The 15,072-nt window shown below is 43.3% G+C and overlaps 1 protein-coding gene across 2 annotated transcripts in view; it reads left to right on the forward strand.

Annotated features, from left to right (window-relative positions):
• The first annotated feature begins 1,127 nt into the window (after nt 1-1,127).
• Nucleotides 1,128-15,072, forward strand: part of Ubqln1 (ubiquilin 1) — a 36,922-nt gene continuing 22,977 nt past the window's right edge. Inside the window, exon 1 of one of the 2 annotated variants that reach the window (XM_059262819.1) lies at nt 1,128-1,346. In XM_059262819.1, coding sequence (XP_059118802.1) covers nt 1,194-1,346 — 153 coding nt within the window. In that variant the 5' untranslated portion in view covers nt 1,128-1,193. The remainder of the gene's footprint in view (nt 1,347-15,072) is intronic. The other variant, XM_059262820.1, reaches the window with a different exon arrangement.

Raw genomic sequence — 15,072 nt, forward strand, 5'->3', positions numbered from 1 at the left:
ATTTCAAAAGGCTCTGCTCAGAAGTGTTGATGCAACAGTAGTTGATCATAGAACAGGGTTCGATGGCCCAAGAGCAGAAATATGGAATATCTTTGCATATTTGGGTCACAGTAAGCTGTCAGGGTTCACATTTGTGAAATGCTGATTAATATAAAGTGCCAGAATGTATTGCAAGTTATCTTTATGAATAAATGACGTGGGGTTCACACATAAAATAGCTTATTTGTACCTACATTATACTGAAAGTATTTTTCAACGATTATCCCCGAATCCACCTCAAGCCTGAGGGATACAGTAACTTAATTGGACAGACTACTAAAGGCACGCATCAGCTAAGCTAAATCCTACCCGTGGGGTGGACAGTCCTGGGCATCCTGTTTCTGCCCTACACAGCTTGGAAGACAAACAAGGGTTGCGCTATCTTGCCCAAACCGGTCTGACTCCAGGGAGGGAGCCCTGGCCTCACTGAAACAATCTGAGTCCATCGGAAGACTCTTCTCCTCCAGTGACGTAGCTTGCAACCCCTGAGCACGAAACGGGGCAGTTCCAGCCCCCTCCACCCGGGCAAACACCAGGCTTATTAAAACAAAGTAACTCGCCGCTCTTTGTAGGCCGACGCCCACGGGGACCAGGTCGGGAGGACACCCGGACGTGAGCACCGGTGCGCCAGGCCCTTTCTAGCAATTTCGCTGGCCTGACGTCATCTTAGTGCACCATCATGGTGCCGTCCAGAAACCCCGACTCATTTCTTTGAACGAAGGGTGGGCGAAGCGAACTGAGTGATGCTCTCTCGCCGAGCCCAGCGCTCCTCCGAACTGGAGGAGGCCGCGCTTCGTCCACCAGCTAAGAAAGGAGGGAGCCCTGCGATGACTCGGCTCCTTCGCCAACGCGCTACCCGGCGTGCCTCGCGCCACCGGCCGCCATGAGTCGGCGCCGCGGCCAGCGCGTTACCCAGCGTGCCCTGCGCGGCGCCGGCGACGGACGTGGGGGAGGTGCAGGAGGAGGAAGCGGCGGCGACGCGGAGAGTCCCCGCGTCCACACGGCAGCCGGTCGCCCACCCGGGCCCGCACCCGCACCCGCACCCGCACCCGCACCCGCAGCCCGCGTCTACGCGCCCTCGGTGGCCCCGCAGCCTGCCGCGCCCCGCGGACTCGGCCGCAGCCCCCAGCGTCCCGGTCGCCTGAGTCACCGCCATGGCCGAGAGCGCGGAGAGCGGCGGCCCCCCGGGCGCGCAGGACAGTGCGGCCGACGGCGGCCCCGCCGAGCCCAAGATCATGAAGGTCACGGTGAAGACGCCGAAAGAGAAGGAGGAGTTCGCTGTGCCCGAGAACAGCTCGGTCCAGCAGGTGAGGTCCCGGGCCGGGCAGCCGCCGTGTCGCCGGCGGGGAGGGAAGGGCGGCGTTGGGGAGGCCAGGCCCGGCGGCGGCCCCGCCAGGTTCCGCTGCGGGAGCTCTGCGGGGCCTGGACGGGCGGGCCGCGCGGCCTGGGCTGGGCTGCGCCGCGGCCGACGAGCGCCGGGCCTCGGGACCCTCCTGCTCACAAAGGAGCCGGGCGCTGGGGGGAGGCTGGGCGCGGGCGGCGCTCGGCCTTCGGTCGGGCTGGGTGGGGGGGTCATTGTTTTACCTGCTTGTGAATCGGAGAGGTTTGGGGGTGAGAAGCACGTGAAGGTTTAGTTCTCAGCTTTGAATGCTGAACTCTTTCCCACCTTTCAGCCTTTTATATAAAAATTATGACGTGGAATTGTTTTCAGTCACATTGTAATAGCTCACGCCCGAAGGGGAAAAGTAAATGACTTTGATTCATAGGCGACTTGCTGTTTCTGTTTCAATACAGTCGTCATCGCTTAGCTGCAGTCGTTGGATAGGTTTTTTGTTTGGTTTTAGGGGCACGAGAGCTATACCTGGCTGGGTATTAGTGGTTGCAACCGAACGCAAGGAAACAAAATTGGTGTTAATGGGAAATCTTAGTAAACGAGTTTTACTAAGCTTTAAACTCTGTTCAGGAAAACAAATTTTGCAACTAATTAAGAGCCTTGGTAGAATTTGTCAAATTCATCTTTTAAACGCATTCTAGAGCACTTGAATTGTTGACAGTCTCAAACGTTGTGCACAGTTTTGTGTGAGGAAGCAGTTAACAACCACTGGGATGGACCTTCAAGTTCTCTGAACGTTTATCTCGTTCCAAAGGTGAAGCTGTTTTTTGTGAAGCAGGAGAGTGTGTGGCATCAGCTGAGAGAAACTCTTGTTGACTGAATCATCATTCCTTGTTTGTTAATGCTGTTAAAAAGTTTTAACATTTTTGTGGTTTTCAGCATGTCTGTGCGTCACCCACCATTGACATTTTCCTGCATTCGCTGTTTTATGCGTCTCTGATTTCTAAAATACACTTCGAAGTTATAAATATAAGCATTATCTGATAAGGCACAAAAGCCGAGCGCATGTTAGTAACTTGAGAACAACTGTTTTGAAAGATTTATTCCAAATAAATTTGAGGTGCAATGAGATGCACGTGGTTTGCCTTCGCCAGTTTTCACAAATCCATCTACACCTGTGTCAGCACACAACTAGGTGTAGCCTGTTAGAGTTGACTAGAAAGGTTTGGTCTCACCTTTTCTTTTCAAGTCACTTTTTGTCACTCCTGTGGGGATTTTTTTTTTTTTTCCCACCAGAGATTGAGTTTGCCTGTTCAGAAGTTCCCATAAGCAGAGTCACATATAGTGCAATCTTTTGGGTAAGGCTTTTTTTTTTTTTCTTCTTTCCCTCACTCCACTTACTTTGTGAGTGTTTGCACTCCCCCTACCCCAGAGATTTGCATACTAGGCCCAGGCTCCATTCTACCACTAAACCATGTCCCCAGCTTAGTACTGTGGTTTTCCATACTGTGAATGTACCAGTGTACTTACTGCCCCGGGTCTTTTTTCAGCCGGTTTGCAGTTCCTGTGAACAGCCTCAAATAAGTCATTTTGAGACTATATGCTTTTCTCTGCGTTAGAATAGTTCTCTTTAGTTTGTTGTTGTTTTTTTTTTGTTTGTTTGTTTGTTTGTTTGGTTGGTTGGTTGGTTGGTTTTTTTGAGACTGTTTTTCTATGTAGCAGCCCTGGCTGTCCTGGAACTCTGTAGACCCGGGCTGGTCTCAAGCTCACAGAGGTCCACCTGCCTCTGCCTCCCTAGTGCTGCGATCAGAGGCGAGCGCAAACATGCCCTGCTGTTTTTTTGTTTTGTTTTGTTTTTAAAGACAGGATTTCATCATGTAGTCCCAGCTGCCCTGGAACTTGCCTTGGAGCTTGCTTTGTAGACCAGGCTGGCTTGGAACGCACAGATTCATCTGCCTCTGCCCCCTGCCTCCCAAGTGCTGGGGTTAAAGACCTGCACCACCACGCCTGGCCAGTTCTGTTTAGTTTTATAAGAAGCAGTCAACAGCATATGGGTGTGTGTTTCTGTCTCTCTGTATCCTTGCTAATATTTGCTATGAACAGTTTTTTTGTTTTTTAATTGTAGCTGTTTAATGAATGTGTAGCTAATATTAAATTATGAAGCTCTTGAGTCTGAGACTCCCAGTTTAGATTTCCATCATCCTGAAGCTTCCACTTTTTACTTCAGGACATTAGAAATAATATTTTATAAATAGAAAGAATTATTTATGTGAACATTTGTAAGATTTTTTTTTGTAATAGTGGCACTAAAATTTTAAAATCCATGGAAGTTTATATTTTACTATGCTGTAACTAAAAATGACTGTAAAGCTTTCTTAAAGTCACTTATTCTGTGATATTGGTTAATGTTTAAAGTTTTGTCTGTTTTCTGTGGAAACAGAAAATATGATAAAAGTTGAAAGCTTACCCTTGCACCACAAACTGAAAACACATCAAACTGCTGAGTGAGGAGAGTACACTTAGAAACATATACAAGAAAAAGATAAAATTTTTTTACAGAATTTATTAGATTTGATACTTGCTATACATTAAAGCTTGTCAATGAGCAATGTTTGATGGCAGTAGGATTTCCTTTAAAAATGCTTAGTAGTTAGTAATTGTGAAGGGGCTGGGGCATAGTTCAGTGTTGGAGCGTGTGGTTCAGATACAGGAGACCCTGGTTCAATCCCCAGCACACCCCCACATCCTAAGTGGCAGGCTGATGTTGGGAAGTATTTGTTTCTGAAAATTCTTAACCTATGAAGGGGAAGGAGGAAAAGAATGATCTTTGGTTGTCCTGGAACTCACTTTGCCGACCAGGCTGGCCTTGAACTCAGATCTGCCTCCCTTTGCTCCGGAGTGCTGGGACTAAAGGTGTGCGCCACCACCTCCTCCCGGCTGGCAAATCACATTAAAAACATGTGTTAGCACACAAGTAATGGGTTTCATTATGGTAGGAAATCTCTCTTAAAAATCTTTGTGTGTTGTGTGTGAGAGAGAGGGAAAGGGGAAGACACATCCAGAGTCTCAGGATTGTGGAGGTTGGAGGACCACTTCAGGTATCATCTTTGCCTTCTGCCTTGCTTTGTGGTAGGGTCGTCTTGTTTGTTTCATAATCAAGGTTTGCTGTGACCCCTCTCCTGGGGATTCCCTCCCTGTCTGTGGTAGCTCACTGTATGAGCACTTCGATTGCAGGTTCTGCAATCTGACTTGGTTCTGAGGGTTTGTACTTAGGTCCCCCTTACATTTGTGTGAAGTGCTTAACCCACTGAGCCATCTCCCAGCTTCAATACCCCATTTTCTGTGACTGTTATAATTAATTAGATGAATTATCTTAAACCTCCTCAGTAATTTGTAAATTAAGTAATTGAAATCCCACATACACATAGGGTTTCTCTGTGAAACAGCCCTGGCTGTCTTGGAACTCTTGTTATAGAACAGGCTGGCCTTCAACTCAGAAATCCACCTGCCTCTGCCTCCTGAGTACTGAGATTAAAGGCATGTGCCACCACACCCAGCTAATTTTTATTTCTTTTTATTTAATTTTGGGACAGGATCTCTGTTGACCAAGCTGGCCTGGAACTCAGATCTGCCTGCCTCTGCCTCCTGAGTGCTAGGACTAAAGGCATGCACCACCAGGCCCAGCTTAATTCTTGAGTTTGTGTGTGTGTATAACCAACAAATAGAAACAAGACTTCTATGCAGTACCATGTACAGTTGGCATTTAATAAGTATTACTTGTTTTATATGTATTAATAAAGCTTGAAATTTTACCCAAATTAGAGCAAAAACTTTTTTTTTCATGGAGTAGTTAGACTGAATTGTGTAATGTTTAATTTGTTATTTATGAGTAACTGGAACAGTTTATATTCCACAGTGGTTTCATTAATAAAGATTCTTTATAACAGATTTTGAAAAGGCAAATGTGTAGTGGCTTTGTGTATGAGACTTTTTCTGCTACTTATGAGCTCTTACAGGCAGCTTTGAGAATTCTAGGATTCTTGGTCAAAAGGCAAGATAGAGGGTGTGTGTGTGTGTGTGTGTGTGTGTGTGTGTGTGTGTGTGTGTGTGTGTATTGGTGGGGAGAGAGAATGGAGGGGAGCTTGTGCATAACTTTTAAATGTGAGCCCTTCTTTGATGAAGGAGATTACATACTTCTCGGTCATCATAAGTAACATTGACATGAAGCCATGCAGGGTATGGAACTCCCATGCTCATCTTAATGCTAAGAGCCGCACGTGGGTGTTGAGCTTGTAAAATTGTAGTTGTGCACTGAGTTAAGCTGTATTGTAGCTATGAAATATCAACCAGGTTTGGGGAATTTGTTATTTTTCAAAAACTTTTTTTTTTTTTTGTTTTTCGAGACAGGGTTTCTCTGTGTAGCTTTGCGCCTTTCCTGGAACTCACTTGGTAGCCCAGGCTGGCCTCGAACTCACAGAGATCCACCTGGCTCTGCCTCCCGAGTGCTGGGATTAAAGGCGTGCGCCACCACCGCCCGGCTTATTTTTAAAAAACTTTAATAGACTTTAGAGATAGTAAGTGTTAAAATAATATTTTGCACACACTACATTAAATAATATGTAAATGTGAATCTGACTTCTTTCTGGTGCTGGGGTTTGAACCCAGGGCCTCTTGTGCTATGTGCTCTACCACCATGCTATCCTCAGTCTCTACTTTTCTAGTGTGTCTGCTTGAATGCTTGAAATCATTTCTGTGGTTTCTGTTGTATTTTTCTGGACAGCATCTTATCCAGAAGGCTAGGTTGAGCCAGTATCACAGGACATATGTCCCTGAGATTAGTGTTTTATGTGCTCTAATGAATTACGAAGAACTGATGTGAAGATTCTAAGAATTAACTTCAACAGCATAATTTAAGGTTTCAAAGCTGGGCGGTGGTGGTACATGCCTTGAATCCCAGCACTTGGGACGCAGAGGCAGGTGAATGAATCTCTTGAGTTCGAGGCCAGCCTGGTCTACAAAGCCAGTTCCAGGACAGGCACCAAAGCTATACAGAGAAACCCTGTCTCAAAACCAAAAAAAAAAAAAAAATTTAGAGACTGTTCAATTGGTTCCTTTAAGCTGTAATTGACATCATTTTTAAAAGAACATTCATAGACTTTAAAGAACATTCTTAGGCTTATGTAACACCTTCCTACCCCCCACCCTCACCCCTGAGAAACCCTATACTCTTTCTTGTTTTAGTTTTTGAAGCAAGTTCTCCCTGTAGAGTCCAGGCCAGCCTTCAGTTTGCTGTCTTCTGCCTCAGCCTTCCTAGTGCTGGGATTAGGTTTTGTGCTGTGTTTGCCTTAGAATGTTTTCATAGATCATCTGAATTGTAGTCTAGCAGTACTTTTTTTTAAAAAAAGCATTTCTTTATTCATATGTGTATGTTTGTGTGTGTGGTGGCCATCAAAAGGTAATGTGTGGGTCCTAAGGATTGAAGTCATGGTGCCAGATATGATGGCAAATACTTTACCTTCTGAACTATCTCAAAATTGCCCCAAGTATTTCCTATGTATTGCTCAGTAATATGATACTCTGAATGTGTACCACATTTGATTGCTTCATCACCTACTGGACATTAAGTTTCTGTTTTGTGTTATGAATAATGTCTCCGTGAACACTTGATTTGTGTGCTTTTTTTGTGGACATATGGTTTCATTTTTCTTGGGTGTAGATCTAGAAGTAGAATTGCTGGGTCACATGGTAACTGTATGTTTAAATCTCTGGGTAATTGCCAAAGTGTAGCTAGAGTTTTCCTGCCTGGCCCACAGTCAGGACAAATCTCTCTCACCTGCTAGTCCCACAGCCGCTCAGACCCGACCAAGTAAACACAGAGACTTATATTGCTTACAAACTGTATGGCCGTACCAGGCTTCTTGCTAACTGTTCTTACAGCTTAAATTAATCTATTTCTATAAATCTATACCTTGCCACATGGCTTGTGGCTTACCGGCATCTTCACATGCTGTTTGTCATGGCACGGCTGGCAGTGACTCCTTCTGCCTTCCTATTCTTTCTTTTCTCCTCTCTGTTAGTCCCACCTATACTTCCTGCCTAGCCACTGGCCAACCAGTGTTTTATTTATTGACCAATCAGAGCAACACATTTGTCATACAGAACATCCCACAGCACCAAAGTATTTTCTAAACAGGCTGTTTCAGTTACTAGTTTCTCATTGACACTTTCTATTGTCTGACTTTGATTATAACTGTCCCAGTGCCTGTGAGTGTCACTAAGATATTGTTTATTACTAATACTCTTTTAGGATGACCATGTCTAGTAATTTTGTGATGTTGTGGGTTTTTTGTTTTTGTTTGGTTTGAGTTTTTTGTTTTGTTTTTCTGAGACAGGGTCTCTGTGTTACTCTGGCTGTCCTGGACTCACTCTTTCAGTTGGCTTCAAACTCACAGAGAGCCGCTTGCCTCTGTTTCCCAAGTGCTGGGATTAAAAGTGTACGCCACCACCGATGGGCTAGAGATATTGTGGGGTTTTTTTTTTTTTTTAGTATCACAAATTATTTTTGGCAGATTTTGAGATTATGGGATATTTGCAACATGCAGAAAAACCCAGCTGTCATCTGTTGAAGTGACTGACAAGATGGCTCAGAGGATAAAACCCAGCTGTCATCTGTTAAAGTGACTGACAAGATGGCTCAGTGCTGACAGCCTGAAGCTTGAGTCACAGCTACTCACAGTGGAAGGAGAGAACTGACTCTCAGAAGTTGTCCTCTGATTTCCATTGTGCATCTTGTCCTGTGTGTCCTCCTCCCCATAACAGTGTGAATATAAACACAATTTTAAACAGTGAAGAAGAAAAAAACTCTTTAAAAAATATATGTGTATGGGCGTTTTGCCTGCGTGTACATTGATGTACCACATGTGCCTGGTGCCTGTGGGGGCCAGAAAAGGGTGTTTGATCCTCTGGGACTGGAGTTAGTTACAGATGGTTGTGAGCCACTGTGTGGATGCTGAGAACCCAGGTCCCCTGTAAAACAGCTCTTGCTCTCAACACCGATCCACCTTTCTCAGTCCTGGTACAACTTTCTCTACTAGAAAATTACAGCGGTCTCTCTGAAGACTGTAGTAATATGGGAAGAGTTTTTTAATTAACATTTTAGATTATTAAGTTTTAATTTCCAGTATAATACCAATAGTTGAGATTTGCCTGAACAGCTCTTGTGTGAAATGGTGTCTAGCAAATTGCTGTAATTAAGTGTAATTAAATGACAGGTAGTTGCTTAAAAACATTTGAGGACTGGCCCCACTAAGTTGCCATTGCTTCTTGTCTGGAAATTAGGTTGTAGTTTACTGATAGTCTCTGACTTCTCTTTATTTCTCCCTCCCATTTATTCCCAGAGTAAAATCTGAAAATTGTTCACTAGATGGTGTCCTTATGCATAAAACTAAAGGTCTATTTGTCTTAAAATCTGAGTTCATGTCAGGGCTCCTTGATCTTCTTGGTTAGCCACACTGTCTCTGTAATACCTTGACCTCTTACAACATTTACTCCTGTCTTAGGACTTTTGTACAGCTTGCTCTGGCCTGCTTTCTACTCTTTGTTGGCTTCCACCAATCCTTGGAATTGCAGAACAAAGATCGGTTTCTCAAAGTATCTCTGATTGCCCAGGCTAGATTGGGGTCACCTGTTGCATTTTCTCACAATGTCATTAGCGTGTGTGTGTGTGTGTGTGTGTGTGTGTGTGTGTGTGTGTGTGTGTATGATAATTTATTACAGTTCAAAATTATATAGTTATGATTATTTAATGCTTCTCTGCTAAAAAAGGGCTGTGATTGTTACTTTTCTGTCCCTAGAACCTGGTGCATAGTGTAGACTCCATAAACATTGTGTTTGTGGATGAATTTGGAACATTTTGCACAGTAATGTGTATTTAATACTAAATACCCGTTGTGGAACTTTTACTGAGTAAAGCATGAACAAATGGCAGCTGTCCCCTGGAAACCTCATCTTAAGCTTCTCTCCCTTAATTAACCACTTCTAGCTCAGAACTCTTTTTCTTTGAAATGGGGTCTAAATACCCCTTGCTGTCCTGTGACTCACTATGTTGACCAGGCTGGTCTCGAACTCACAGAGATCTGCCTGCCTCTGCTTCTCGAGTGCTGGGATTAAAGGCATGTACCACCATACCTGGCCCAGATCAACTCTTAAAAATACTTTTTAGAGTTATTTTACATGTGAGCTGGGCTTGGATAGCAATGTTTTCCACATCTGAGCCATCTCACTGGCTCCTTATTTCTCAGCTGAAGAGATCTTCGGGCTCATAGAAAATGATTTTAGTATTCGCCTCTTTATATCAAAGATGGTTTGTAGGGGCTGGAGAGATAGCTCAGTGGTTAAGAGCACTTGCTGCTCTTCCAGAGGACCCAGATTCAATTCTGAGCACCCACATGGCAGCTAACAACTGTCTGTAACTCCAGTGATCTGACACCCTCACACAGACATATATGCAATGTGCATGAAATAAAAATAAATATATTATATTTTTAAAAAGATGGTTTGTAACTGATGATAACTATTTTATTACATTTGTCTTTTGTATGTGTGGGCCTTTGCACCAGGACAGGGCGCATATATGGAAGTCAGACAACCTGTGGGAATTGCTTCTGTCCTTTTTCCACCATGTCAGTCCTATTGATTGAGCTCAGGTCATCCGGCTTGGCTGCAAGCACTTGCTGAGCCATCTCACTGACCCCTGATAAATTTTCAGATGTGTAGAGAAATTAATATTTTTGCGGAGTCCATGTTAAGCTGGTAAATGATTGTCAATCAGTTCTCCAGGAAAAACAGCACAGATTTGGAATGTTTACTTGTTTGTATGTAGTATATATTCTCACAATGGTAGATTTCAAGCTACCAGTATTAAACTGCTTCAAAAATTCCTAAAAATTAAGAAGCTATTACTTAAGTGGGTTCCTTAGACAGAGGTTAGCGACTATGGCAGGGCAATTCCTGTCTGCCTTTGTATTGTATATGGCTAGTTCCTTTCACAGCGGACCAGTCTGGCCTCTAGAAACAAAATAGACTTTGTGTAGCCCTTTACGGAAACTGCAAGCTTCAGCAGCTTGTTACAATGCTCACTGGAAATCTTTTACTATGTAACAGTGTGATCTAGGAGAAGTAGTGTGAGGGGATTGGAATGGGGACTTAGCCGTTAAGAAGTCTGTGGGCTGCTCTTGCAGAGGACCAGGATTAGATCCCTAGCAACCTCATGGTGGCTTACAACCTTCTGTAACTAGGTTGCCTCTACAGGCACCAGGTACACGTGATACACAGACATGCATGCAGACAAAACACCATACACATAAAATAAACACTACCCAGGAAAGAGGCAAAAGACCTCCCCCATTCAAGATCAAATAGACCCTTCAGAACACCTGGTAACCACGCCTGTGGCCAAATCATCCCATTATGCAGCCTTGCTGGGTAAAGCAAGCTCAGATTCTCTGACCTTGAGTGAGTAATGTGGCCCCCCACAGTTGTTCGGACTTACTTTTTTTCCAAGATGCTCTCTCTTACTGAACCTGGAGCTTATGATTTGGCTAGACTATGTCCTCGATCTCTGAGTAGCCAAGGATGACCTTAACTTCTGGCCCTCCTGCTTTGACCTCTTGTGTGCTGGGATTGCAAGTAGTGTACCCAGTGGTGCTAAGTTTTCAATGTATGGCCTAGTACATGCTCTTCACAGCCCCCTCTGCTGGTTATCTTTGTGGTGGCTGTTTTATCTGACTTTTCTTTTTCTGTTTTTATATCCTTTGGAGATTTCTCCATGAATTTTATAAATTGTTCAAATCAGGAAGTACTTGTTACTTCTAGAATAATGCATAGGTCCTAGAACTCTTGAACTCTATGTACCCTGGACTTCCTGTTCCCTCTCTTGGTCCCTGTCAAATGACCCAAGATGTATAACAGCTTTGTAAAATTGGCTTTAAGAGTTGTCTGTACAGTTTTTCATTTTCCTTCATCCAGGGTCATTTTCTTGTGCCTGAAGGAGCCTGTTACATTTTCTAACCTGTTTGCCTGCTAGGTGTCACATTCTTTGTTTATGTGAGTATGAAAAAGATCCTGTGGGCTGTTTTGTTTCTACATTTCAGTTTAATTTTGAGGAAATTTTACTGAATATAAAACTCTAAGTCACTAGTTCTCTTTCTCTTAAAAAAAAAAGTTTATAATTAAATTCAAGTAGGTGGAGACTAGGACATGATATTGCTCAGTGGTAGAGAACTTGTCTGGCTTACAGAGGGCCCTGGGCTTGATCAGTGAGTTGGAGTCACATAGTAGGTCCCTTTTCAGTTTGTCAGCTTTTGCTTAGTGATATACATCTAAAGTTTCTCCATATCCTTTCATGACCTCACTTCTTTTAGAGCTCACTTACTTTAGTGCTGAATATTTCATTATCTGAATACACCACAGTTTATCTACTAAAGAATTTCTTGGTTACTTCCAAATTTTAGCAATTCTGAATGAGGCCTTTGAAGATGTACATACATGAAGGTTTTAATGTGAATACCTTTCAATTCTTTGGGATAAATATAAAGGAGTGGTTGCTGAATTTCATGCTGAGTGTATGTTTGGTTTCCTAAGAAACAGCTAGGCTGCCTTCTGCAGTGGCTCTTTATCCTGCGTTCTCACCTTGGCGAAGGCCTCACTGTTGCTCCTAGCCTTGCCAGCATTTGGTGGTGTTGGTATTCTGAATTTTGACTGTTTTAATGCATCTCTGTTGCTTATCTCTTTGCTTTAGTTCTACATCTTCTGGGTGTGATGGAGGAGCATCTTTCACGCTAATTTGTCATCTGTATATCTCTGGTGAAGTGCCTGCTTTGGCCCGTTTTAAAATTGGGTTGCTATTGTCAAGTTTTATAAGTTCTTTGTATATTTAGGCAATAGCTGTTTATCAAAATATGCCTTTTGCAAATATTTTTGTCTCTTCTGTTGTTCATCTTCTAATTTCTTCCCCCCCCCCTCCCCCCAGGACAGGATTTCTCTGTGTAGCCCTGGCTGCCCTGGAACTCACTCTATAGACCAGGCTGGCCTCAAACTCAAGAGATCCACCTGCCTCTGCCTCCTGAGTGGTGGGAATAAAGGCATGTGCCACCACCTCCCGGCTCTTCTAATTTCTTGAAAGATGTTTTTAAGTTGTGTCCAGTTGTGCTTTTAAATGGCCGGAGACTGATAAGAGCTTCCTGCTCTTTTCTTTCTTTTCTGTCCTTCCAACTTCTTGTATTGGCAAGGACCCTGAAGACCAGATGTCCCCAGTTGACACACTCCACTTTTACTGATTTTAGAGGGAACCATCCATAGTTCACAGTTAAATCTGTGTTTGCCATTATTTTGTAGGGACACTTCTGTCTAGTCTAAGATGTTTGGTTTTTTTTTTTTGTTTTTTTGTTTTGTTTGTTTGTTTGTTTGTTGTTTTTTTTCTTTTCTTCCAGACTCTTAATTTGCTGAGTGTTGCTGTGAAGTGATGCTGTCAATGCCTTTCCGGCACTGACTGTGTGGCTCTTCTTTTTTGTCAGTTAATCCAATGAGCTACCTGACCTTTTCCCCAGATGGGGAACCTCCCCTTTATAGACTTAAGTTCAATTGGTCACTTAGACTTTTTAAAAGTAACATTTTTTTATTCTTTGATAAATTTTGTGTGTCTATATATGTATTTTGATCATGTCTATCTACTACTACCTCCCTCCAGCTCCCCCTAGTGCCCACATAGCTGGATTAGATCTGATGGTGTTAGTCTGTTCAGGAGAAATGCTGGTTTTCTTCACTACCTTTACTAGTTTTTGTCTCTAGTAATAAGGGCCTTGTGAAATGAGTTGAGAAATGTTTCTCCTGTTTCTATAGGAGATTGACTGTTTTTCTAGGTTTTCATCTTTCAGGAAATTGGGGAGTCTTGGGCATAGCTCATTTGCAAGCATGAGGACCTGAGTTTGGCCCCCATGTGTGCACACACCACGTTCACACACAAGGAAAGTGGGCAGTGAGCATGTGAACAAGGGGCACAGCACCGTTTGTGTCATGAGGAGAATGCAGATCAAACTGCACAACATCTAGGATGGCTATGGAAAAGTCTGATAATCAAAACTTTTGGTGAGGCTGTGGGAATGTTGGAATCCTATGAAGCTAGGAGTATAAAATGGACACCAGCAATCACAAAGGAGATTCTGACTGTAGAGATGAATGAAGTCCACACACACACTACATGAATAAATTGTTGATGCAGAGCACATATGTCACTTCAAAGGGAGTGCGTTTATTGAACCAAATATGAGTTGACCAGGACCGAGGGATATGTGTAGAGGTTAGCTTGAAAGGCATGTTCTGCTGTGACAGTGGTTACAAGAGATTTCGTTACAGAATACAGTATTTTTGCCAGATGCATTGGTGAAGATCGCAGGTAGGTTGTAGCACGAATCTTAAAAGGTCTTATTAATAAAAACAAACTCAGAGCCAGGTATGGGGTGAATGCTGAAAGATCAGAGAGACAGAACCAGCCACAGCTACCCCACCTTGCCAATTCCTCAGCTGATCCTGTTTCCTGAGACTGGAAACCTCTGTGTCCTCATCCGAATGGGTCTCAGCTGAACTGCTGCTAAAAGCCTAACAGCTTAACCAGCTCTAGTTCCTGGTCCTCATGCCTTAAATACCTTTCTGCTTTCTGCCATCACTTTCTGAGATTAAAGGCGTGAGTCACCATGCCTGGTTGTTTCCAGTGTGGCTTTGAACTTACAGAGATCCAGACGGATCTCTGCCTCTGGAATGCTAGGGTTAAAGGTGTGTGTGCCACCATTTTCTGGCCTCTGTATCTAGTGGCTGTTCTGTTCTCTGACCCCAGGTAAGTTTATTAGGGTGCACAATATTTTGGGGAACACAATATCACCACAGTAGGTGGATATAGCAAAGAGGAAATTGCTATAGGTTTTGGATGCTGTATAATGGTTTCTTAGTTTTTGCATTGGATAAGCTAGTGGCTTATTAATACATTTAAAAGATTTTTTGATTCAAGGATATTAGGTCAGAAACAGAAGAGTATTCTGAAATTGACTCTTGACATCATTGCAGTCTATTTCTGAATATACTAAAGATCTTTGAATTACACACTTAAGTGGCCAAATTATATGGTGTGCGAGATATATGTATTTGGAGACAGGGTCTCTCTGTAGACCAGGCTGGCTTCAAACTCAGAGATCTGCCTGCCTCTGCTTCCCAAGTGCTGGGATTAAAGGCTTGCACCACCATGCCTGGTGAGTTATAACTCAGTAAAATTTAAAAGCATCCTTTTATGTTAGTGGGAATTTGGAGGCAAAAGTGGGAGCATGCCTTAGATCTAACATCTTACCTTCAAACACTATAAAATGCTATATAAATGCATTTATCAGTTGTGTGTGTGTGTGCACACGCATGTGTGCACCACAGCCCACATGTGGAAGTCAAAGGCCAGTTCTCTTCTTCCACCATGTAGGTACCAGGAGTAGATAGATCTCAGGTTGTTAGGCTTGGCAGCAAGCGTATCTACTCACTGACCCATCCTGCCAGCCCAGTGATTTTATTTTAGATTATTTACTTCAGAATGTGAGGGAGATCAAACTAAAAGGACTTCTGAGTTTAAGAATAAAACAGTTGATTTAGATCAGCTTTCCCATTTT

This window comes from Peromyscus eremicus, chromosome 5 (assembly GCF_949786415.1).
Source record: "Peromyscus eremicus chromosome 5, PerEre_H2_v1, whole genome shotgun sequence".
NCBI classification, from domain to species: Eukaryota; Metazoa; Chordata; class Mammalia; order Rodentia; family Cricetidae; genus Peromyscus; species Peromyscus eremicus.